This window comes from Electrophorus electricus, chromosome 3 (genome assembly GCF_013358815.1).
Source record: "Electrophorus electricus isolate fEleEle1 chromosome 3, fEleEle1.pri, whole genome shotgun sequence".
Taxonomy (NCBI): Eukaryota; Metazoa; Chordata; class Actinopteri; order Gymnotiformes; family Gymnotidae; genus Electrophorus; species Electrophorus electricus.
Genome location: NC_049537.1, coordinates 20298327 through 20322638, shown reverse-complemented (window position 1 = coordinate 20322638; position 24312 = coordinate 20298327). Strand labels below are relative to the sequence as shown.

General features: G+C 45.3%; 1 protein-coding gene across 2 annotated transcripts in view; it reads left to right on the top strand.

Annotated features, from left to right (window-relative positions):
• The window catches only part of lrfn2b (leucine rich repeat and fibronectin type III domain containing 2b), an 83675-nt gene extending 61215 nt beyond the window's left edge, over positions 1 to 22460 (top strand). For both annotated transcript variants that reach the window (XM_027001702.2, XM_027001704.2), the window contains exons 5-6: positions 12677 to 14073; positions 18304 to 22460. In XM_027001702.2, coding sequence (XP_026857503.2) covers positions 12698 to 14073; positions 18304 to 19282 — 2355 coding nt within the window. In that variant the 5' untranslated portion in view covers positions 12677 to 12697 and the 3' untranslated portion in view covers positions 19283 to 22460. The remainder of the gene's footprint in view (positions 1 to 12676; positions 14074 to 18303) is intronic.
• Positions 22461 to 24312: the final 1852 nt, after the last annotated feature.

The following is a 24312-nucleotide window of genomic DNA, read 5'->3' as shown; positions in this document are numbered from 1 at the left end:
CGCTCTTATTAGATCTGTTTATAATGCCTGCTTTCTCTAACTGCTTTCTGGTGACTGCCGTGGCTGTCCTCCCATTGAGATGGCTCTCAGTGACACAAGCAGTGTCCAGGCTGGGGGAGTTATGCGGCAGCACACAGCCAAGCATATGCATACAAGCTGAGGATAATTGCAGATAATTGCTGTGGGAGACACGTCTCTGCTCATTATACTGGCCATTGAGGGACGCAAGAGGAACAGAGAGAAAGGTGAGGATAGGGGAGAGAGATGAGGGGGAGCAGGGAGTGTGTGCTCAGTGTTCCGAGGACACTGGGGAGGACAACAGCGTGGCGGGACTTTATGTTGTCTGCAAGCTTCCATCACACAGAATGTGCGCTGCGTTGCTATTGGCTGCCTCAAGCTAAGCAGTGATACAAAGCCACCTGCCATTGGTGGGCTTCAAGCACAGGGCTGCTTAGTGCACTTGAATTATTTGAATCCTGGTGGTGGATTGGTGGAACTGTGACTTTAGTCCCATAAGTGCAGGATGGGCATTAAGTCGGCTTGTCTTCCTCACAAGGGTTGTTGAGCATTTATGTTTATATGCATTCACTGGCAATATACCCAGCATGGACACAGTAATAAAAACATCAGAAAGAAAAAGACCATATCTGAGGCAACTGAAGACAATGTTAAAAATGCTCTGTAATAAATACCTACAGTGTTTGTTTTTGGTATAGGAAACATTTTAAATACTTATTTTTTGATCATTTTAAAAGATGTTAACAAATCTGGTGCCCAAAGTATTGGTTCCATTACAGAAATAGGAAAAATTAAATGTCTGAACGTGGAGAATCAAAGTATCCGAGCAAAGAAATCCTCACTTAGAAACGGTGGCTGAAGTGCCCTCATTACTGGTTTCCACTTAACTCTTACAAATATCAAGTACATGAGCCAGACCTGACAGGAATAAGGAAAGTATTTTGGACCTTTGAGTTGCTTCTTGCTTTTATGATCTGGATGGGGTTTTTTCCCCCCAAGGGAAGTTTTATCTATACCTGCTTCCAGATATTCAGCATACCAGTGGGTCTGATATTTCAGCACATTAGTGCACCACGAGGTGCTTTGACATGGTAAAGAAGCCTGACTGCTTGGCGCATTACAGTTTTAGGAACGGTAATGACCCCTGATATCTTTGCCTCCCACTAAGAGTTCAGAGCCAGAGTAACCAAACTTTTATCCTAGTAGTACGGAGGGCCAAATATTCAAAATCAAAGTACAAAGGTACAAAGTATAGAGAAGGTACGAAGGTTGTGAATTGAGTTATGAGAGTCTGTCAGAGGTGAAGAACGTGAAAGTAATGAAAACAAAACCAAACATAAAAGTGTATTATTGAGAACAAAATAAGCCAACATAACATCAATGACTGACAACAGTCATACAAACAGAACAGGCTTAAATAAGGCATAACATAATGATAGAATAACCCCAGGTGGTGTGGCTACTGAACAAACAACACATACCACCTGAGGGAGGCGTAGACTAACAAACAGAAGCAAGTGACAGATTATATATGAATACCATATACAGATCTCCACATGCTCACTGCACGGTGGGATAGCACCGTGACGGCCTCTTATTTATTCAAAGGTTTTTTTTTCTTATAATAATAAATGCTAGGCATATTTCATAATTATGTTTTAATTAGTTTTGCATTTTTGCAAAAAATTGTAAATCTCATATTTCTGTAGGATACATGACAATGGACATATTATCAATTTCCTGGTTCTCGGTGACATTAGCAACTTTGTGGTTCCCAGTGTTCTTGGGCCTGACAGGACTGACAGCCACACTCTAGGCACCCAAGGTCCATAGAGTTTTGTTCTCAGAATCCAAGATAGTGAATGCTGAAAGTAGGGGACTTCTCCCAAGCCCTGGTGTCAGGCTGCACCTTTTCACGGCTAATCATCTCTATCAATCAGGCATCTGTGAGAGGCTCGGTCCCTTACGTTACCATACCCAAGAGATCAGGTGGCTGGGAGATAACAAGGGGGTCTCGTATACTAAGATCAATCCTGTCCAAATATCAGTGCTCATTATTTATGCTGAGAATGTATCTCTGAGAAAACAAGTTCTGTCAGTGGTACATGCTTTTCATTGCAGGTATTTGAATGTGTGAATATTTGAGAAATCCTGTACCTTCATGCCTTGATGTAGAAAAGTGATGAATCAGTAAAAACAGGTGACCCCTGACAGGTCTGGCTAGGATTATCGTCTAATTAATCATCACAGTTACATGTATTATGAGTATAATTGTGAAAGTCCACCAATTCAGCTCAAATAGCGCCTGAGGAGACCCTCCCACCGATCTGTGCCATGAATGACAGGCTCTAATTCGCTCCTGGCCAGAACCTGTTACCTGTTACTCGTGTCGAGATTATGCTTACAGTGGAGTGCTCCTTGTGAGTTCTGCGGTAAAGCATCTGCTGCAGATGGCATTGATCCCTTTGAAGCTGCCAGGAACTGCAGGCTCGACCTGATCTCAGGGCCTTGTCGGCTGCCTGAGGAGGGATGTCGGGCATTTCTTGCTAAGCCGTGTCTGCGGTTCCTGTTCATGGATGTGTTGCTGATAATGCTGCGGTTAATGGAACTTTGTGTGCGGAACGTTCAGCACAAAGTGTGCCACTCTTCAGGTATGCTGCAAGGAATACCGAGCCTCATGCTTTTTGTTCAACATCATGTATGTGTCACGGAAAAGCGATGCACGTACCAGTTCCTCACCGAGACGACACAATCACCTCCCTGTTTCTCCTGCTGTGGATCCAGTAGATAGCGTCCTCTGGCCAATGGGGGTTCTGTCCACATCTCCGTCTCTCACACTATTACAAACCCATCTGACGTGGTAGTTGATGACATAAAGGTTTTTGTTTGCTAAGTCCAGGAGTCAGTAGTGTTGCTAATTTTGTTTACTTGCATCAGGCTAGCTGTATTTTTCCAAAACAGAAAAAAAAGGATGCTACATGGATAGTATTAATGACCATTCGATAGTCTAGCAGCTGCCGTGATGACACAGAGGCCTTTTCATCATTCCACTGAGAGATGGGGGCTCCGGGCAGGACAAACGCTGGTTTTAAGCAGCCAGATCTGTTTACTTTCATTAGTGATTTATCCTCCGGCTCGCTGCCTCTCTCTCTCTCTCCCACGGCCTCAACATCTATTTTTCAGCTCCCACACTGTGTGATATACTGCTCTTCTGTGTAGATATCAGACTTTTTATTGGACCTAGGTTGCTATAGCAGACTACAGAGGAGTAATATTCAGGCCCTATTAATATTTCAGTAGGATTTAATAGCTCTCATTACAGCAAGATTGTTCGGCGTGCTGGAGATAATTATATTAGAGGATAATGAATCACATTTTCACTGTCTCTCTGCCCCTTCCCCTGTGGAATGTCCTGAGACTGTGGTGAACACCAAAACAAGTTCTACAAACAGCCAGCTGTCACAAACTGAACAATCACTGATGTCCAATTTGTTGTCAACAATGCAAGAGAGTCCCAGTGGTGAAATGTATCGATCTTCTTCAGGCAAATAACTCTCTTCCAGAGCCACTCACAAAACTGTTATCTGCAAGTGACCTTGACAGAGGCTTAGTGCTTTCAGGCGTGCTGGCCACTGTGATCTTACATCACTGCCAGGGTCTGGTTGACGCCGAACCCCTAGTCTTTGCTTTGCCAAATCAAAGGAGGTTACATAACACTTGTCAAATGACTAAAAATAAATGTCCTCTCACATCTTGATCATGATTAAAAATGGTGGTGGTCACTAGATAAGATCAGCACTTTATCAGACCTCAGTCAGTCATTCCCGTGTGTCGTGAACACAGTTTGAAAGTACTCGTGCATGTCCAAGACTTCAGTGGAAATGCTTAATGGCAACACTTGAAAGTCTTCGTTGGAAACATCCAATCATTCTATCATAGGGCAATTAATTAATCAAGGAAATGTCTAATCAAAGCTCAGCCTGATCAGGATAAACAGAAATAAAGACTTTCTCTTGAAATACTGTTGACGAGACTCCTGAATCATTTGGACAGACATCAGATCTTATTTTGAAGGTTACTAAAGAGCATTTGAAGCTTGTAAAGTTAAACTGTGTCCTTGGTTTGTCTTCTTGTTCGCAGTAGAAATAAACTTTTCTACTCGTTTGATTAGATAAGAGTCATGTGCATGCAGCAGTTTCTTATATCTTTGCACATGATCTCTACTTGCTGTAATTCGAACAACACAAACATATCACACGTTGGTTAAAGCCAAAGCTCAGTAGGAGCATTCTGGTTGGGCCTGCGACTCATTCTCTGAGCACGCAAAGCGCACGTTTTCATTTTCACCTCCCACTACTCATGCCCACAGACAACCTTATTAACAGTCGTTGATGTTACTTTTTTAAGTTAGAAAGTGGACTTTGTGGCATTTCTGATTTAGGTGCATAATCCTTCCATTAAAAATTGTGATTTTAGTTAATAAATTTAGGGGTTAAGCTTTGGTTATAGTCTTTTTTCAGAGACTGATTGCTTTCAGACTTATTCAGGTTAATCCATAGCCTAACACCAGTGGAATAATGGATGTGTACGTGTGGGAAAACAGATTTATTCAATAAAACCTTCTTAAGTTGTTGTGTCTGTTTAAGAGGAAGCAGCCCACCCTGTGTGACTTACATAACTAGTGCCGCAGTGGGAGAAAATACGAAAGGCATCCTTCATCCTGCAGACTATGTCCAGCTGTGGTTAAGAAGGGGTAAATGAAGTTAAGAAAATGATACGGTTGATTTTTGTGGAGCATGTTCTTCAATTTGCCCTTGAAGAAGGTGGAAGTGAGTCATAAATGATCTTTGTTCAAGGGTTTTCCTGCTCCCTGTCCTTTAACATCTTTGTTTATAACTCCTCTGTGGAGCTGTACAGTGTTTATATACATGGGAGCAAGAGTAAACTGATTGAAGAGAGCACCCGTAATGATTTTTTAACTTACGTATCAGTGTTTGAGCTGCAGTCTGTGTGCCTTGGAGCATGCGTGTGTGTGTGTGTGTGTGTGTGTGTGTGTGTGTGTGTGTGTGTGTGTGTGTGTGTGTTTGTGTGTGTGTGTGTTTGTGTATATTTGTGTGTGTTCTTATCTTACCCTGTCAGACTACTGGTCTTACTCCTCCCGTAAAAAACACACCCACGTACACACACACAGCCTTGTATTACTGTATTTGTGGGAAATTTCCACTGACTTGTGTATTACTATAGCTAAATAATGCTATATAAATGCAAATGAGTGCTTCATGGGGACGAACAGAATGTGCCCACAAAGTCAAAATGTTCATATTTTTCTATCATCATTAAGATATTTGCTTCACACAAAGAGCTTAATACATGCTTTCCACAAAACACACACACCGATTTATACGCACAAGCACACTGGGTAGCTTTTGCAGAGATAAGACAGACGTACAGCAGAAGTACAGCAGTCCAGCTGAATGGCACCTAGCAGGGTGCGCTGAGAGAGTGTGGGCTGTGGAGTACGAGGCATGCTTACATCAGAAGTGTGAGGGGGCGTGGGATTGGAGGTAGAGGAGGGAGGGTGGAAGAGTGAGGTGATGTGGGTGGGGAGCTGGGTCAGGCTGCTCTTCTTGGAATTGTAAGGAGTGTGTGTGCGTGTGCTTGTGTGTGTGCGCGCGCGTGTGTGTGTGTGTGTGTGTGTGTATGTGTGTGTGTGTGCATTTGCATGTGCCTGGTATCCTCCTGGCCCCATGTGGTGCATACAGTCAATGTATCAGTCTACTGCTTCTCATTCACTCATTCATTATCAATGCACACGTGGAACTTTCTTTCTATCTTTCTCTGTCTCTTTTGTACACTCTCTGTCACTCTCTCTCTCTCTCTCTCTCTCTCTCTCTCTCTCAAACTTTTTCATACTCTTTCTCTCTCTCTCTCTCTCTCTCTCTCTCTCTCTCTCTCTCTCTCTCTCTCTCTCTCTCTCTCTCTCTCTCTCTCTCTCTCGATATTGGCCCAATTCAGCCCTTATTGCACTGTCCATTGTGTTTACTTGTACTTTTCAAGTCCATGTTCAATTTTATTTTTTAAATAATTTCACCAAAATCACCAAATGTGTTATTTTATGTCCCATTCTTAAATTTGCATCCCGTTTAGCTACAGCCTGGCTGTTTTCATGAAGCATCTTTGGATTTGTCCTGTTCAGGTTTGCTGCTGTGTCCTCTGAGGATGCTGCTCTAAAAGATGAGGCCAGTGCTTTCAGCCTGTATATTTGAGGACAGTAGAACCAGGTGGTGTGCGCTTGGCACCAGCTCAGGCCTGTGAGTGAGTGCAGAGTGTGGCCGTTCGCCTCAGGCTGCTCCAGCCTGTTTGCTGGCAGAGGGGAGGTGAACACCAAGCAAAGCCGTGCTTAAACAGCCATTCCCCCAGTCTTCTCCAACTCTTTACATCAACTTTCATCTTGTCAGAACAAACCTCAGAGGCAAACCTAATCTAATATGTCCACAATGTTCTCCATTGTGTGGTCTATGAGCCTCTGGCGGCCCCAGGAGTCAACATGGTGGCCTGTCAGCAAAACCTCTACCATGCACTCAGGTTACTCAAAGAAAACAAGTATTTTACAGACTCTTAAATCTATTTGTGGACTGTCTTACAAAAATATAGTATTTGTAAAGTGACATGAGGATTGCTGCTACCTATCTCAACTATTCATGGAAGCTTGCAGCGTGTTACCTTTGACCTTGTGTTTCTTATGGTAAAATTGGCCCTCTAGCATTTGTTAAGGGATGTTGAAAGGTTATTCTCTTTTTACTCTTTAATTTTCTATGGCATAGACGCACAAACACATACTGAAGAATAAACAAAAAAGGCAATAACAGCAAATGAAATACAGTGACCCAGCATGAATAGATTAGTACTTAAATAGGTTGCACGAGTGATTTGGGAAAACTTAATGCATTCAACAATTTCTTTGTTTTCAGAATTTTCTCTGAGCCACAAATTAAATTTACAAGTGGTCCTAGCCTGGTGCGCAAGTCATAGACAGTTGTTCTCCAAAGAAAATTAGCTTGGCAAAATGTTAGTTTGGACATATACATTATACTTGATGTGTATTTATGTTGTGAATCCTGTTTAAAGGAGCATTTGACTTTTTCCTCTGCTCTTCACCCCAGGCAATCAAAATTCAGACAATGACCATCATTCTGTTTGATGTTGCAAATGGCCAGACTGATTTTATATACAGTCACAAATTAGCCAACAGCTAAAATTAATTTACAGCATCTGACAGTTTGTGATGCTAATATTGACAGCTGCCGTCTAGGGGAACAGCCCCACTGCAAAGCCTGAAAGCGCAACATTACCCATGATGGCATGTTCTCACTTACTCATCTTCCCCTTTAGTCTCTGCCCATTTTTTAAATATATGTTTAAATCAAACCTTATATGCTATTTATTTCTGTGCCTGCATGGAGCTTATGTGACAGTGTGAACAACACATCGACTTTAGTTTCCCATTTCTTGACTTAAGCATCTCTTAATTCCACTGCTGATATAGCAATATGTTTTTATTGGCTGATCTCTGAAATCAGGAAAGTTGCTCTTTCAACACTTTGCTTAAATTTTCATAGACAACTCTTCTGGATAAATGGGACAAGGCACATAAGGCATTGTGGGCTGATTCACAGTTCTCATGATCTTGCTGAATTTATCTGTTTACACAGGTTATTTATGACCATTTGGTGTTTGAAGAGTCTGATGTGGAACAGTAATATGAACTGACTTTACAGGCAAAGGACAAGAATTTCACATAAAATATAAAAATGTTCTTACAGGAGGAACACTATCGATCTTTATTTACATAGCTTGCTAGCTAATGTTTCCAGAAAGTAACACATGCAGAAATTTCTCTGAAGTAGTCTGTGTGGCTAAGTACAGTTCATACTTGTCACATAAAAAGGTATTAGATTAAATGTCTGTGCTTAGACTACTTCATAGACACTTGTAGATACTCTAGTCTCAAGTCCTATTGCTGGTCCCACGCATGTGGTCTTGAGTATTTTTTCTGTGAGGATGACAGTTTTATGTTTTGACAGTAGGACGGTGCTGGGGAAACCAGTGCATGCGTCCTTTCCACCCTGTACATATGTATTTATCTCTGAGCAGTGTGTTCGCCTATGTGTCTGTGTGTGTGTGTGTGTGTGTGTGTTTTTGTGTGTGTGTGGGGGGGGGGGGGGGAGGCGTTTTACAATAGAGTACATATACCTGGGTGTGAATTTACGAAATTTCCTTTGTACAGTTATCCCATTTAATGTAATGCAGCCCATTAATCTGAGTTTTCAGTGGCGGGAAAACTAATCTAGGATAAAATACTAAAAAAACATGAAAAACAGCTCATAGCATGGGAAGCTGATTGTAGTCAGCGCAGTTTCTGAAACACAACTTCAGGTCTTATTCACGTACTCATTCTGTTTTACAACGCACAAAACCAAAGCATGATAAATGTCTCCAGTGGATATGATTCAGCATGAAGGTGTCCAGTCCTTTCATCCAGGCTTGAGCTCTTTGGCACAGTGATCCTCTCCTTACCTTTTCCTTCTTTCTTTCATATTTTTATTAGCAATTGCTATTAAATAATGATTCTATTATTGATAGTTGAGTTATAACTATCAGAGACTCTCTCTCTTCTCTCTTTTCTCTCTCACACACACTCTCTCTCTCTATCTCTCAATCTGTCTCTCATTTTCTCTCTCTCACATATAGCCCCAGGCGTGTCTCTTATTTCAGACGTCCTACCAAGGCTATGTCAGCTCAGATCCATCGCCCAGTTCTTCATGCTCTGAGCAGGCTCCTAGCCAGCCTGTGTACGGAGATGCAGCCGATTCTCCCAGAACAGACATATAGGCACATAATATGACAAAACGCCATGTCATCCATTTCATCCTTGTGTATCCAAGTGCGTATTGATTAGGGAATAGTTGTCCTACATAGTCACACACATAATACCCTGTTTGATTGCTCTGACATTGGAGCTGGTCGGTCCTGTCTCACAGCCCTGGGGGATTGTCTCTGAGAAGTGATCTTTTTTTGTGGTGGTCTGTTTTGTTTAAGGGAAGACACTTGGCGTTTTTTTGTGGGGTTGAAAAGGATCCTGAGGAGCCCAGTTCCTGGGGGAGGGGTTTTATTATTTCCAGACGTAAGAATCTGAGGTCGTTTGCAAGAGTTCCTCTTCAGGGACTGCAAACTGCAAAGCTGTAGCCTATAACAATACTCCAACATTATTGTAAAGATGTGTTCTGTGTGTGTACTGTGCAAATGCATGCATGTGTGCATGTATATTGTGTGTGTCTGTATGTACATTGTGCATGTGCGCACGCATGTGTGTGTATGTGTGTGTGTGTGTGTGTGTGTGTGTGTGTGTGTGTGTGTGTGTGTGTGTGTGTGTCTCTGTGCGCATGTATATGCGTGAGAGCGTATCTAATCCAGTGTGCATAATTAGGCAGACAATTGCCGGCAAAATTGGTTGTGTCACTTCGGCACTCGCAATGATGATTAATCTCTAATTAATGCTTATTAACACTTAAAAAGAGCAAGAGAGGTAGAAGCCGCGGGTGGCACCGCATAGCCAAGGAGAAGGCGTGTGTTTTCATTAGCTGAGTGAGCCCATCCTGTGCCCAGCCCGTTGAACTCTAGCTGTCACTGCTGATAAATGTGTTCATCTCTGCCAGTACACTCCTCCAAGTACCGCAGCAACAATCCAAACGGCACTGCAGCAAAGAGAGTCGCAGTTTTCCTGCGTAGCATAGCCATGGGGGTGGTGTGTGTGTGTGTGTGTGTGTGTGTGTGTGTGTGTGTGTGTGTGTGTTTATCTTGAAGAGTTGAGCCTAGTGGTTTTATAATACAGCTCACCACAAAGCAAGCAGAAGGAGTTACGGGGCCACTTCCTATAAAGTTGGGTCCCGGCCGTCCCTCTGCAGCACAGCTCCGTGGGGCCCTGTTCTCCTTAAATTCAGTGGCATTTCAGAGCGGCTTAACACATCTTAAAAAGGCCTCCCTGCTCAGCTAATGTGCTGAATGAGCCTTTTTATTTTTTATTTTACCAACAAAGCACTCTCTCCCGAGCGGAACTCCCAAGGTGCAGCAGCAAAGCACCATGGGAGATGTGCAGCTGAGTGCCAGCTGCGGCCGCCCGCGCACTTCCGACTGCTGGGCTTCTAATGAGCAGGCGTCACCAGACACGCGCGTGCGCCGCTGATCTGTAAGCTGCTGACTACAAAGCTTGTGACAGAATGACATGGTAAGTTGGGTGTAATCTTAATGTGATAGGGAGAGGCATTAGTACGCATGCAAATCTCTCTCCTCCTCTCTCATCTTCTCTTTGCCTCATTTCTCTCTGTGAGCATGGTTTGCATTGCATTGAGTGGTCCTCACTGCTCGCTACTGAAAGTTGAAGTATCACAGCTTTATCATTAACAATGACATTTCAAATCCTAGGTAACCCCCCCAGCAAATTCTTTAATTAGTCTCTTCTCATACAGCATTTGGCAGACACTCTTATCCAGAGTGACAAATGGTTAGTACATGAGCTTTTTGGGTGTCAAACCCATGATCTTGGTGTTACTAACACCTTGTGTTTCTCATGCTACAAGGTCAGCTACTGAAGCACTTTCTCATACTTTGCTCTCAAATGGGAACTTGTGAAAAATCTAGATGTAATGAGACTAAAGGTGGGAATAAATGTCTCACCTTTGTTGAATAGTCATGTTAGGGGAAACGTATGTTGCCTCCAAATACAGATGCTCGATGATGTCAGTTAGCTTCACTCTCAGCTCAGCGTCACTCATCTCCTGAGCACACACCTCATTCAGTTCTGCAGCACATACAGCTTCGCCAAACTGTCTCTATTTCGGTAACTCAGGCTGAGAGACTTTAACCATCCCACTGGGAGGGCTGTGTGTGTATTTTGTGTGTGTGTGTTTGTGTGATTATCCAGGCACATGCCTGATTAGGGGCCAGCTTACCACAAAGGCAGCTAAAATGAAACGACATCAGCAGCTTGGTCACCCTTGGCTCATTAAAGCCACCCCGTTCCACCCTTGCTTCCCCCAGCCTGCATCTCCTCTGTGAGTTATGCTGTGGGTGTGAGAGAGGTTGGCCCCCATTGACCTTTCAGCACACAGCTGGGCTTAATCAGAAAAGGGGGTGGAGCTTTTCTGAAGGCTGACCCTTCTCAACCCTTTGTCATCTGGAATCCAACAATTCCTCAATGGCCCTGTCAAAAATCTGTAAATCAGTTTTTGTTTACGTCAAATTTAAGGTTAATTAAAATTCATGAACAGAACTCTTGATCAAAGTGTGGGGCTGTGCTCTAGGGGAAAAATTAAAGTAACATTGTTATGTTACTGAAAAAGGAAAGTGAATATAATCATCCCATTAAGTGCTTTACATGACTGATGGTTGATTCTTACAGTCAGAGCTGTGTCCAAGCTTCGCCAGTAGTGTTGATCAGTGTGTGTGTTTGTGCTGCCTCTGCTGTTCCTCATTGTTGAGTTGAAACTATACCAGCGCTGGAGTTTCTCTTACCTATAACACGATTTGCAGCAAAGTCAAGCATGGTGTTTGTCCGAGGTGTTGGAGCTGTGTTTCATCCTAGCACCCATTTATTTAGTAGGTGAGGCCACTTGGAATTTCATTGTGGAAACGTAACAGATGCGAATAGTGTTTTCAAAAGACGAGCGTGAGCGTGCGCAAGCGTGTGTGCGCAAGCACGTGTGTGTGCGGGCTTGTATGAATGATATAGGGTAAAGTGGGGATTTAATGATGCTTCTCTACAGTGGAGAGATGTCGCTAGAGGAAGGGCCACTTCCGTGTTCTGCCGCTAGTCGCCTGGCTGTGTGGAATGAGCAGTCACAGCCGATGACTTTTGCTCGGCCTTTTGCTGCTCTTCCTGCAGGGAACGTTACTTAATCATGTGTGTTATTCCTCCTCCCTGTTTGTTAACGTCACATCGTTGTGGAATGTGTGATTTTTCTGTTTGTTACTAATGCCTGGAGCACCACTGCATGTTCTAATGGCACTGCAGCCTGCAGTGCTGCTGGTGTTTTTTTAGATTTGCATTATATGTGTTTCTGTCATGGTGCTGTGGGTAAAAATGAAAATGAAAACTGTAATGTGCATAAATAGTGATATGCTGAGATGTTCACATCACATCAAACAGCTCGCCCACACCACGCTGTTGTGGTCCACATGACGTTTATGGTATTCCTTGTAGCTTTCAGACGCTCACATGCACACGCACATACACACAAACACACACACAAAAAAGATCAAATATCCATACTGTCCTCATAGGGTTGGCGACAGGATATTGAGCTGGATCAAAGATGAGTGCGATCATATGCCATTGCGACAACCCAGGGAGACTGTGAATACACACACACACACACACACACACACACACACACACCTGGCACTCCACATTGATGCCATAAGGTCTAACTAAACACCTGGATCAGAGGCCTGCTGCTTTTTTCCCTCACTCGTCGATACTGGTGGTGAATTTGAATAACGGCTATAGCATTTGCAATTACTCTTTGCCAATCACACTCTTTCCCTCCCTCTCTCTCTCTCTCACTCTCTCTCTCTCTTTGTCTCTCTGTTCCTCCCACAGGTGCCTACGTGTGAATCCACCATGGATGGTGTGTTTTGCTGGCTACTGGTCCTGGGTGTGGCTGTGGCGATGACCCACGCATGTCCCAAGTACTGCATGTGCCAGAACCTTAGCGAGTCACTTGGGACGCTGTGCCCTTCTAAAGGCCTGCTGTTCGTGCCGCCTGACATCAACAGACGCACGGTAGAGCTCCGGCTGGGGGGAAACTACATCCTGCGTGTCACACAGCAGGACTTTGCCAACATGAGCGACCTGGTGGACTTGACACTGTCCCGCAATACCATCAGCTACATCCAGCCGTTCTCCTTCTCCGACCTGGAGACCCTGCGCTCACTCCATATGGATAACAATCGCCTGATGGAAATGGGTCCAGACGACCTACGGGGTCTGGTCAACCTGCAGCACCTGATCCTGAACAACAACCAACTGAATCGCATCTCCGAGCGGGCTTTCGAGGACCTGGTGGCGGTTTTGGAGGACCTGGACCTGTCCTACAATAACCTGCAGAGCCTGCCCTGGCACGCAGTCCGGCGGATGGTCAACCTGCACCAGTTGAGTCTGGACCACAACCTGCTGGACTACATCCCAGAGGGAACATTTGCAGATCTGGAGAGACTGGCACGCCTGGACCTGACATCCAACCGGCTTCAGAAGCTCCCACCAGACCCGATTTTTGTGCGGGCACAGGACAAGGAGTTGACGACCACCCCGTTTGGCCCCCAGCTGTCGCTGAGCTTCGGCGGAAACCCTCTGCACTGCAACTGCGAGCTGCTCTGGTTCCGCCGGCTGGAGCGAGACGATGACCTGGAGACCTGCGCCTCCCCTGTTGGCTTGAAGGGGCGCTATTTCTGGTACGTACGGGAGGAAGAGTTTGTGTGTGAGCCACCCCTCATCACGCAGCACACTCATAGGATGCTGGTACTGGAGGGTCAGATGGCCAGCCTCAGGTGTGAAGCCATCGGAGACCCCCTTCCTACAATCCACTGGGTCACGCCTGATGACCGGTTGCTTGGCAATTCCTCACGGACTGTGGTATACCACAACGGCACTCTGGAGATCACCATCACCACGTCAAAAGACTATGGGACCTTCACCTGCATTGCAGCCAACGTGGCTGGCGAATCAAGCGCCTCTGTGGAGTTGTCAATCATCCAGCTGCCCCACATAAGCAACAGTACAGGACAGAAATCTCAGCCCAAGTCCCGCCTCTCCGACATTACAGGTACTTCAAAGACCGGCAAGGCCCCTGCCAAGAACCAACCAGAGAAGGCGGTCTCTGTATCCGAGGTGACCGCAGTCTCCGCCCTCATCAGGTGGTCAGTCAGCAAGGCAGCTCCCAAAGTGAACATGTACCAGCTCCAATACAACTGTTCTGATGACGAGGCCCTGATTTACAGGTAAAGATCAGAAGGTTTCTGCATGTGTTTACACTCTTAAGAAAAAAACATCCTGACAGGGTTGTAAAATCGCAGAAAGATTCTTTAAATGGGGTAGAAATTTGGAGAAATAGTGATAGTATGATCAGTGCCGGTGATTGAATGTGTTTGCTGGGGAGGTGTTTTTCATCACGAAGGGCTGCCAGTTATGACAAGCTCGGAGTGAAAGGATTTACTCTGCCCTGCGTCAGTAGCGAAGGCAGATGCTGTCGAGTTTGTCTTGGGTCTCATAGACTTTTTCTTTGATAGTGTACACTTGTAGGAGTCCTGAGGGATCCATCCATCATACCCTAACTATGTCCACTGAATGGTTAAGCAGGCAAATCCAGGCCTCTTTCTCTCTGCTGCTTCCCTTTGTCATCTGATGTCTCACTCACTCTTAGGTGCAGAATACCCTCTTGTTCTCTTTCTCTCTTCTTTCTCTCTCTCCATTTCTCTCTCTCTCTCTCTCTCTCTCTCTCTCTCTCTGTCTGCTTCCACCAACTTCCGTTTTCACACCTGGCATTAAAACGCGAACTGTACGCTCATGCAATATTCAGATAACACGAAGTGCATGTGTGATTACTCTTGGCATTAAAATGTGCTCTCGTCCACGCTTTCTTTTTGCATTAGAGGAACGGACTGGGCCTTCCTCTGGTGCTAGGCAGGGATGTGTTATCACCAGTGTCATGACATTTTTACATGGAGGACTGCCAACAGCACACATTAATGCACTAAGTCTGGATAGATTGCATTTACACCCACCTGACACCTGGGCATAAAATGAACCTCTCAATCTTTGCAGTGGTGAGTTGCATATGAACTCACACCACATGCATTTACACCTGAAATTAACATTTTCCTTCATTCACATATTAACAATGGCAAAATAGATTACAAAATGGGTTTTCTTTTTTTATCCGTATTTTTCTTTCTCTCTCTGTCCCTTTCTTTCTTTCTTTCTTAATTTCTTTCTTTCTTTCTCTCTCTCTCTCTCTCTCTCTCTCTCTCTCTCTCTCTCTCTCTCTCTCGCTCTCTCTCTCTCTCGTGGGCAGCACAGTCTGTCACAGTCTGTCTCTACCTCTTGATGAGTGTTTTACAGCATGTTGGTGTAATGCCGTAAATCTGAGCGTGAGGAGACAGAGAAACCAGGCAGGGGGAAAATCCAATTACTTAATGCTATTTAAATCATTTATGTGTTAATATCTTAGGAGATGTGTGAGGGCCTCACTCCTCCGCTCAGGCCACCACTGGCCGCGAAGCCGCAGTCTCCCTGTGCTCCTGCTCCTTCTCCCCCCTCCGGGCCTGTCCGCCCAGCCAAAGGGTAATCGGACTACGATCGAGCCTTTTACTCATGACAGCACAGTGAGACCTGCGAGGAGGGGAGACTGGAGCATGCGCTCTCCTGCTCATCGTTCTCACGGAGCGGACCAGTGCAGAGGGAGGACGACGGCCTTGTTATCTTTCTGCTTGTCATCCATCAGACAGCCACTGCTGCTCCGCCCTCTCCATGCCAGGTCCCAGGGCCCCTCGAGCGGGGGCTGATCTTACCCGCCATGGGCTGCGGCAGTATGAGGGCCCAATAGTTGCAGTCTGAGATGCTCGGGCGAAGGGGGGGAGGGGGGGTGTAGAAATGGCAGTGTTCCCAAGCAGAGTTTCCAGATCGAATGCAGATCAGTTTCCCCGCCTGCCCTTTTAGCAAAGCAGATAAGTGCATGGTTTATTCACAGCCTTATTTCTGGGAACAATCCCTCAGACTGATGTACGGTCAGGGGTCAAGTCAAAGACACCATCCGCATGCATTGTAGTACGAGGTCACAAAAGACGTGCGGACGGCCGTGTGCCTGGCCCCGGACAGGAAGTCACGTGTCAGATGGAGAGCCTGGGTAATGCTTCAGAGGGATCGCCACGAGGCATCTGCGCTACACTTTATCTGGTAATGTCCGGAGCGTCGCCCGCTGGGTGATTTAGTGCGTCTGTCTGTCTGAGGATGTGATGCATTATCAGGCTAATGCTGCTCTCTGGGGGACTGCACTCATTGGCTGTTTGCTCATCATGCGCTCGACGCTCGCTCGGCTCTTCTAAAGAACACCAGGAGGGTTGATTGATGGCACCCAATGATTGTTTGTCGTTGTTTTATCAAGCGGTGTCACAGCATGTTAGAGCATGACTGATAAACACCATGCACAACTGTTCTACGGCGGCGAGTCTTGACAGAATTTGCAGCTTCTGGTCACTGTTGTGTCTGATGTGGGGACCTTAACTACCGTGTCTGCATCCAATTCATAGAAGAAATGCCATCGATGTTGGAGATCTCTTGTTGTTGTGCTTCTGTGCAAGTTAGTACAGTACAGTTAATTTGGTTAGACTCAGCCATTAAGATAAAGGCAGCATGTAGCACGAGCACAAAACAAACAAATACACACACACACACACACACACACACACACACACACACACACACAGAGTTGGCCTGCTGCCTGTCTCACCCTGTCCCTTCAGAATTCCTTATTTCTTTTTAATGCATCCATCCATTAGTGTTATTATGTGGCAGTGTTTTTACTGCATGCAGGATCCACTTTGGAGGGGCGGACACAGGCAGACGTCGGGACCCATTCATCTCGCTCGGTACTGTCACCCTGCCACGAGCCCATTAGCCCTTTCTGCTTACATAAACTTAATCAAATCTCCAAAGCCCCAGATGTGGAGTCACTGGAGCGGTAGGCCACTTGACTGGTGCTGCTGACGGGTGTCTAGAAAGAGCAGGCCCTGGATCAGATCGAGTCCCACATCTGGAGCTAAACATGCCAGTGGGCTGAAGGTGATTCAGTGAGGCCCACAGAGCTCTCAGGGGAGGAGGGGGGCAGGTCTGTGGCTGCTGCTTCTCGCTTCTTACGCAGAAGTCAGGTCTGCCTTCCTGATTAAGGTTGTGGCTCAGCTCCACGATACTTGCAACAGAAGAATCTACCACCCTCTTCCACACATGCCCCTTCAAAATTGCCTTTTAGTGCCTAGAGCTCTGTTTCCATCCTTGTATGATAAGCAGCACCGTCCGTTTCCCTCCAGGGTTCAGATTTGTTAGAGTTTTTGAATTACACTAAATTAACTATTGGATGAAACCAGTCAGAAATCGGTGTAGGAGAGCACAAAAGTCAAAAAAACTAGCCAGTGATAGGTGAAAATTCTGAGTAATAGATTTCATTGCCAGAAGCCTTGAAACTTCAGAGCAATTCCACACACTAATAGATCTTTCCAGAAATGTTCAAAGATGTGCTCACTTAATCACGGCTGGTGAAGTAAGGAAAAAAAAAGAGCGAGTGAGAGGGAAGGAGAGAGAGAGAGAGAGAGAGAGAGAGAGAGAGAGAGAGAGAGAGAGAGAGAGAGAGAGAGAGAGAGAGAGAGAAAGAGAAGAGAATTTGTTATTTATCACAATGGCATACAGAGATGTAGAGAGGTCTAGTGGCATCCAGCACAGTCCTGTAATGGACCCCATCCAAAGCTGTCTAATAAAATGCCCTCTGCGAAGCAGACTTGAGAGAAGGGAGTCATCACCCTGACAGCTCCGCCACATTTCAGCCTGACCACCGAGGGGCTCCTGAGACACTGTCACAAATCCTCATTCATAAATGTTACTTAAGGTCGACCGTGTCTCGCCCAGATGATCCACGGCTGCCAGGCAGCTAGGGCTCCTTCTCTTCTCGCTCCCACTCTATTACATTTGGATTTCTTTTCATCCTTATTTATTTATTAACTCGGGTGGCACGGCTGTGATATCAAACGGGCCGTCTGCTCGCTGTATCAGGACAGATGGCGTAAAGAGATGACGCCAATTACCGTTGGCTGTCAGTTCAAGCGCTGGCCGGAAACGCAGGCTGGGCTCTGCCGAGGAGCCACACGCGAGTAGAAATGGCAGGTCCCGCTCTGATCAAAAGCAGTGGTCAATTGGACACAGAAATCTGTTGGCTGACAAGACTGCATCTTACTGCACACTCATAGCCATTTTCGATCTTCTACTGTATTTTCATTCGGCTCCCAGTTGAAGTATTAATGAAGGCATTACCAAAGAGCATTGTTAATGACTGCTACTGCTAATATCCATCAACGGCAGTGACATGCATGTTGGCATAAGTAACACAAGCACTCTTCTTGGGTGCTTGTATTGGGTACATTTGTATTGGGTATGAAAGCACGTTTCTCTGTTTTTATCCAAAGGATGATCCCTGCATCCAGCAAGGCCTTCCTGGTGAGCAACCTGGTGTCAGGGACCCGCTATGACCTGTGCGTGCTGGCGGCATGGGACGACTCGGCCACTACCCTCACTGCAACCAGCGTGGTGGGCTGCGTGCAGTTCTTCACCCGGGACGACTACCCGCAGTGCCAGTCTCTGCATGGGCAGCTGCTGGGTGGCACCATGATCCTGGTGGTGGGAGGTGTGATTGTAGCTACCCTCCTCATCTTCATCGTTATCCTCATGGTCCGCTACAAGGCTGGGGAGGGCGGGGCCGGGGCAGAGCCTCCCATCAGTAAGTTGAACGATGTCAGCGACACCTTCTCACAGACCAACAGTGGACGCCTGGGGCAGAACGGAGTCCCACTGCCCCCTCTCAAACCCAAGCCCAAGGTCACCCATCAGGACGAGGTGGTGGAGTTCAAGTGCGGCTCCCTCCAGAGCAGCCTGAGCTCCTCTTCCTCCTTCTCCTCTTCCTGCTTAGGCTCCCTGCATGCGCCGGGCTCCTACAGCCCCAACAGCGCCCTTGCAAACATCTGGAGGTCCGCCCCTCCCAAGCCCCGCGCCAATCTGGACCACCTCCTGGGCGCCATCACTTCTCTGGACCTACGTGGCCAGGCACGGGAGGGGTCCATTTCAGGAGGTGCCCTGACTGGCCCCGCCCCCACTGACAAGGAGCCCCTGCTGGGCAGGACACTGGACTCGCGGCTCAGCAAACTGCTGTCCATGCCCCTGGACTCCAAGCCCAAGCGGAGCCACTCATTCGACATGGGGGAGTTTGCAGCACAAACGGGTGCGCAGCTGTGCAGCTACCCCCGTCGGCTCGGCAGCATGTGGACAAAGCGCAGCCTTTCCGTCAATGGCACGTTGCTCAGGTGCGACGAGGAAGGCGACGTGGCAGACGCCGCCGGCAGTGGGGGAACTCCGGAGGGCGCAGAGTGGGTGATGGAGAGTACCGTGTAGGCGGGTGGATGCAAACACACTGCCTACGGGGCAACTTGCCGTTTCAGTGTTAAAGGGGGGAAAATAAAGGGAATTACACCCTGCTTCCATGGTGCATGGGATCACACATCCATTCATCATAAAGAAATGTTGCTGAAATGTATTCGTTATATGACATGCTATGCCAGGAACAAGTCCCCAACTGGCAGTTATTAGATATATGCTGTGGTGAATGTTTGTGTGTGTGCGTGAGTGTGTGCGTGCGTGTGTGTATGATTGTGAACTGAGCATGTTTTTCATTATTTCATATGAGCTGACTGACAAATCAGCTTTGCTGGAAAGTCCAGATGACATACCTGTGAGGTTCTGTTCCCATTATTGAGGTTGTTAGTCTGGACCTGGATTAGTTAGACCCGGATTTTTGAATGTAAAATGAGATCTTTGGTGGCATTGAGAATGATGCTTTCTCTAGTGAACAACATAGCCAACTCAGAGTCTGCAGGAGCCTCTGGACTTGTGCTACAAACACTGTTTATACATGTAATGAATATAAATTTTATATTTTTTATCTTGCTGGTCAAACACATTTAAATGTTGCATTGTTCCTACTCAAGGGGAAGAGTAAAACCATTCAAAAACTTTTATAAAGCCAACCTCCCTCCTTTCTTCTTTTCACTCGCGCTCACGTCTCCCAAAGGAATCATCGGGAAAAGCAGTATTTTTAATGGACCCACTGATGTGTTTTTTTTTTTTTTTAAATCTTAATGCAGGCAGAATGTGAAATTTTAGCTGAAACCCACTGAAAGTTGGACAAGGGGAAAAAACTCAAATTAAAGACATGGAAAAATCCACTTCAGTTGCTGCCACATAAAGACATAAAACCTTGTCGTCGAGGCAACACGACGCTTTCTTGCTTGTTTATATGTACAAAGGAATTGGAAAGACTGGATGTTTTTAATCATCTGAAATCATCTCCATATTAATGAAGTATGAATTTGTAATGTAGTCGCAGGTTCCTAACCAACTGAAATCAAACCACTGAATGTACATGAGATACAGTACAGTGATGCAAAACAAGTACCACTCCCACTTCCAACCATAATAACTAACCAACCACCTTTACACAGCCAAAAATAACTAACCAACCACATTGCCATAGGCATAAAAACTAACCAACCACCTTCACACAGCCAAAAATAACTAACCAACCACATTGACACAGCCATAAAAATTAACCAACCACATTCACACAGCCAAAAATAACCAACCACATTGATACAGCCATAAAAACTAACCAACCACATTCACACAGCCAAAAATAACTAACCACATTCACACAGCCCTAAAAGCTAACCACAGCCAAAAAAAAAACAACCATATTCACACAGCCAAAAAAAGCCACCAAAGATGCCATTATCCATCAAGTCTACACATGTTCAACAAAAGGAGTCAAAAATTGCTACCTTGTTTTAAATTTGTCTCTCAGAGGCACCTCCAGGCATATAGTGTCATTCTAATGCTAATCATTTGATCATTACATCTGCTGTACTGTGCAAAAGTCTTAGGCTACCCAAGAAATTATAAGCTATTGTCGCTGGGCAGTATGGGCTTATTTGCATGGAAAAACATAAAATAACTAAACAAATTAATACAATAAATGATAAATGCAAATAAAATGCATTAACAAGACTAATGCTACAAGAACTCAGGGTTTGGTTCCCAAACCTCTGCTCAAGGCCGATATGTGATAACAGCACAGAATATACTGAAATACAAATGAAACATACAGAAGAAAACACTAATGATGGACCAAACAGAGCCCTGCTTTCAGCATGAAACTGTACGGGATCACTTAGACAGAACGAAATGACAACAAAATGAAGACAACAGAAATGAAGCCACTTGGCTCACCTTCCAGTGCAGGTCACGCATGGTGCTAATAACACCAAGGTCATGGGTTTGATTCCTGAACTGTCATGCTGATAAATATGAAGGCTTCTCTGGATAATGCTGTAAATGGTTTTTATTGTTCTGGGTGGCCTAAGAGTTTTTCCTGGTACTGCTTATCGGGATCAAATCACTGGTGTGGCCTATGGAAAGTGTCAGACTGGTGTGAACATCTCAGCTCTCACAGAGTTCTGGCCTGGAGCCATTGTGGCTGGCAGGTGTCTGATAGGAGTTGAACGACAATGTTCATTAACTCCACTGGTTGCACACCTTGTCTCTGTGGCATGGACTCTTGGCTTTTTTCTTTGAAGGACTCCATGCAAAGACTATCTTGTGTAATTCACTGCCACGGTTCTTGGTACCATTACTCATGGTTTCCATTTGCTCCAACACAGCTGACCCCGCTGATGAAGAAGTTAACAATTACATTATGAGTAGAATCCAGGCTGGATACGTTAAGCAGTATTAAAAACTGACCAAGCGCGTGATCACCGGTACCATGATTTAGGAACCAATGCCTTACTGTGAAGTCCAGCAATGTGAAGATGGACAAAACAAGCCAGTACCTCTGCGCTAAGAGAGCCATTCGTTTTGTCATCCCAAAGTGTCATGGCCAGTGATTTCAGCTGCAGAGACCACAGAATCGATTTGTCAATATATACAGGTACCTATTTTGGTTAGAAGATGCGTATGCATTTTAGACACGACACTTAATTGAGTTGGCCGGTGTCGACAAATGTCCTCCAACCTGGCAGGCCACTCTGGATTCAGGAGAAAGGAGAGAGACTGCCTTGCCGTGCCAGACCATGGCCCAAACGGTTCAGCTCTGACTGCAGCGACTCCTTCGTGTTAGTTCTCCTCCAGCCATCCGCTCTTTCAGAGGGACTGGAGAATCACACCCTCACAACTCTCTTGTTGAACTGGTGTGTAGACTTCTCGTTGGACTTACAGAAGTTTATCTTCATCTTATCACAGCCTGTACTATCTCTTTCACACAGTTTTGAGTGGCTGCTTGACTATATATTATTATTTTTTTGTACGATTGAGTGAGTGTACATGTTGGGGAAATTGTACAGTAGCATTTTATTCTCTCGTTACAAAGACTGGGAGGGGCTCTTCACTGTGTTGTGATGATGTATGTGTTCAAGCCCCTCTATCTGGGGAACATAGACAATGTTTCTGTGTTCAGTCAAATCAGATTTTGTTTTTGCTACAAATAAAAGATAAATATTAAGATGTCTAATAATGTGCAGTGTTGTCCATGGCCCTTTCTTTTTCTCTCTTTCTCTGTTACTGTAGAACTGAATTATACAATAAATAATGCAAAATGTTTTTGTTCCAAGCATGACAATTACAAAAGTCCTGTTTAATAGATCCTTATTGCACCTCTCTCAATACATATAAAATATGTATACAAGGTCACAGTATACCCAACAGCAGCACTTAAGTAGCGTTAGTGCTTATGTAAATGAAGCAATGTCGTTTTTTATCTGATGAGATGGACAGCGCTAAAGCATACCTTGGTTATTTGTGTAGGGTAAAGGCTTCAGAAGGAAGTACTGAGTGCTGAGCGCCTTTCATATCACTACCCTGTGCTTCTGAGATTAGCTCGGACTGACCGTTACACACCGTGGCTCTGCCTGCAATAATCACAGCCATGCAGTCACACCACATGACAAGCACAGCAAGATTGTGATGCAATCTGGAATTTATTTTGGGTTTCTCATGGGTTCCTCCTATTTGCCACATTTATTTCACTCACTTGTGTCGTTTGTCCTTTTTGAGAAGGTCTGTCTGTCGACATGGCCGGTGCGATATGTGCGGGTGATACACCGGGGAGGCGGCTGACATGGTGGCCCTATCATGACTTCGCTTGGCACCTGAGCTTCAGTTTGATGGGTCGCAGTTACAGTTATGTTGAGGCATTGTGTTATAAAGTGGGTGGCAGACGACACTCTCTCCCTGGCCCTGGCGCAGATATGAATAATTCACCAAAACGTCTATAGAGGTTTGATGATTTTGCAGCAGAAACTTGAAACACTCAGTCCCTGGTTCTTTTCTCTGAAAATCTCAGAATGATACCAGGCAGTGCCAGGATGACTCTCCTAGCTCCCCCACAGTGCCGGTGAAAGGGAGACAGGATGTAAGAGAGACACAGACGCGAGGGGAAGGACAGAGTGGCTCAGCGCAGATCCTGTAATGGCTCGCCAAGGACCTCCACATGACTGGCACACAGAGAGAAGCAAGAGCATCAGGCAGAGAGAGCAGTGTGCGTGCGTACAATCCCCCTTCCCTGAACCAGCCAAGCCCCTAGGGAGCTGGCTGGAAAGCAGCTAAGCTGGACTAATGGTGTAATACGATCTCAATTTGATTCACACATCCCTAACTGGAATTAGGTAAGTATGAAAATGTAAACGAAATGGTGTTGTTCTCACTTTTATTGGTCAATAGCAAATCAGAATTTACAAAAGAAAAATGTGGTAAATGATATCAAAATCATATGAAACTGGTAGCATAATTTCAATTTATCAGTGCTACAACTTTAAACCCTACAATGCAAACATTACTAAATTATTAGTTTAAGTAATGTTATAAGCCATTATCATGATAAAGACCTTTATACTACAATAAGGTGATAATGATGAGAGTGGACATGCAGCCCTCCTACACACATTAGAACCTAGCTTGACAAATGACCAATGTGACATTGAATGTGAACAGGAATTAAACTTCAGGCTACTGATTCACTTTCAAGTGAGTTTTGATGGGTGGAATGCAGTACTTAACTATTTTTGTTATTATTTGTTAATTTTTTTTGAATAAATAATCCAATACAGTCTAGAGAAGGACAACACTGAGAATTTGTGGCATGCCTTACCCTTAAATAACAAACACAAAAACCCAAATCAATACAGAATGCACCTTCAGGAGTTTCACGTAATGCATTTTGTCAACCTGGCGTGGAGTCCGTTAGTGGGGTGAGTCTCTCACCTGTAGGCTGTAGTGTTGGGGCTCCATTCTGAGTAGAGCAGAGGCTGTTCAGTAAAATCAGGCATGGCAGCCCCAGGAGAGCCTATGATAAATGAACTTCATGTTGGCACAAA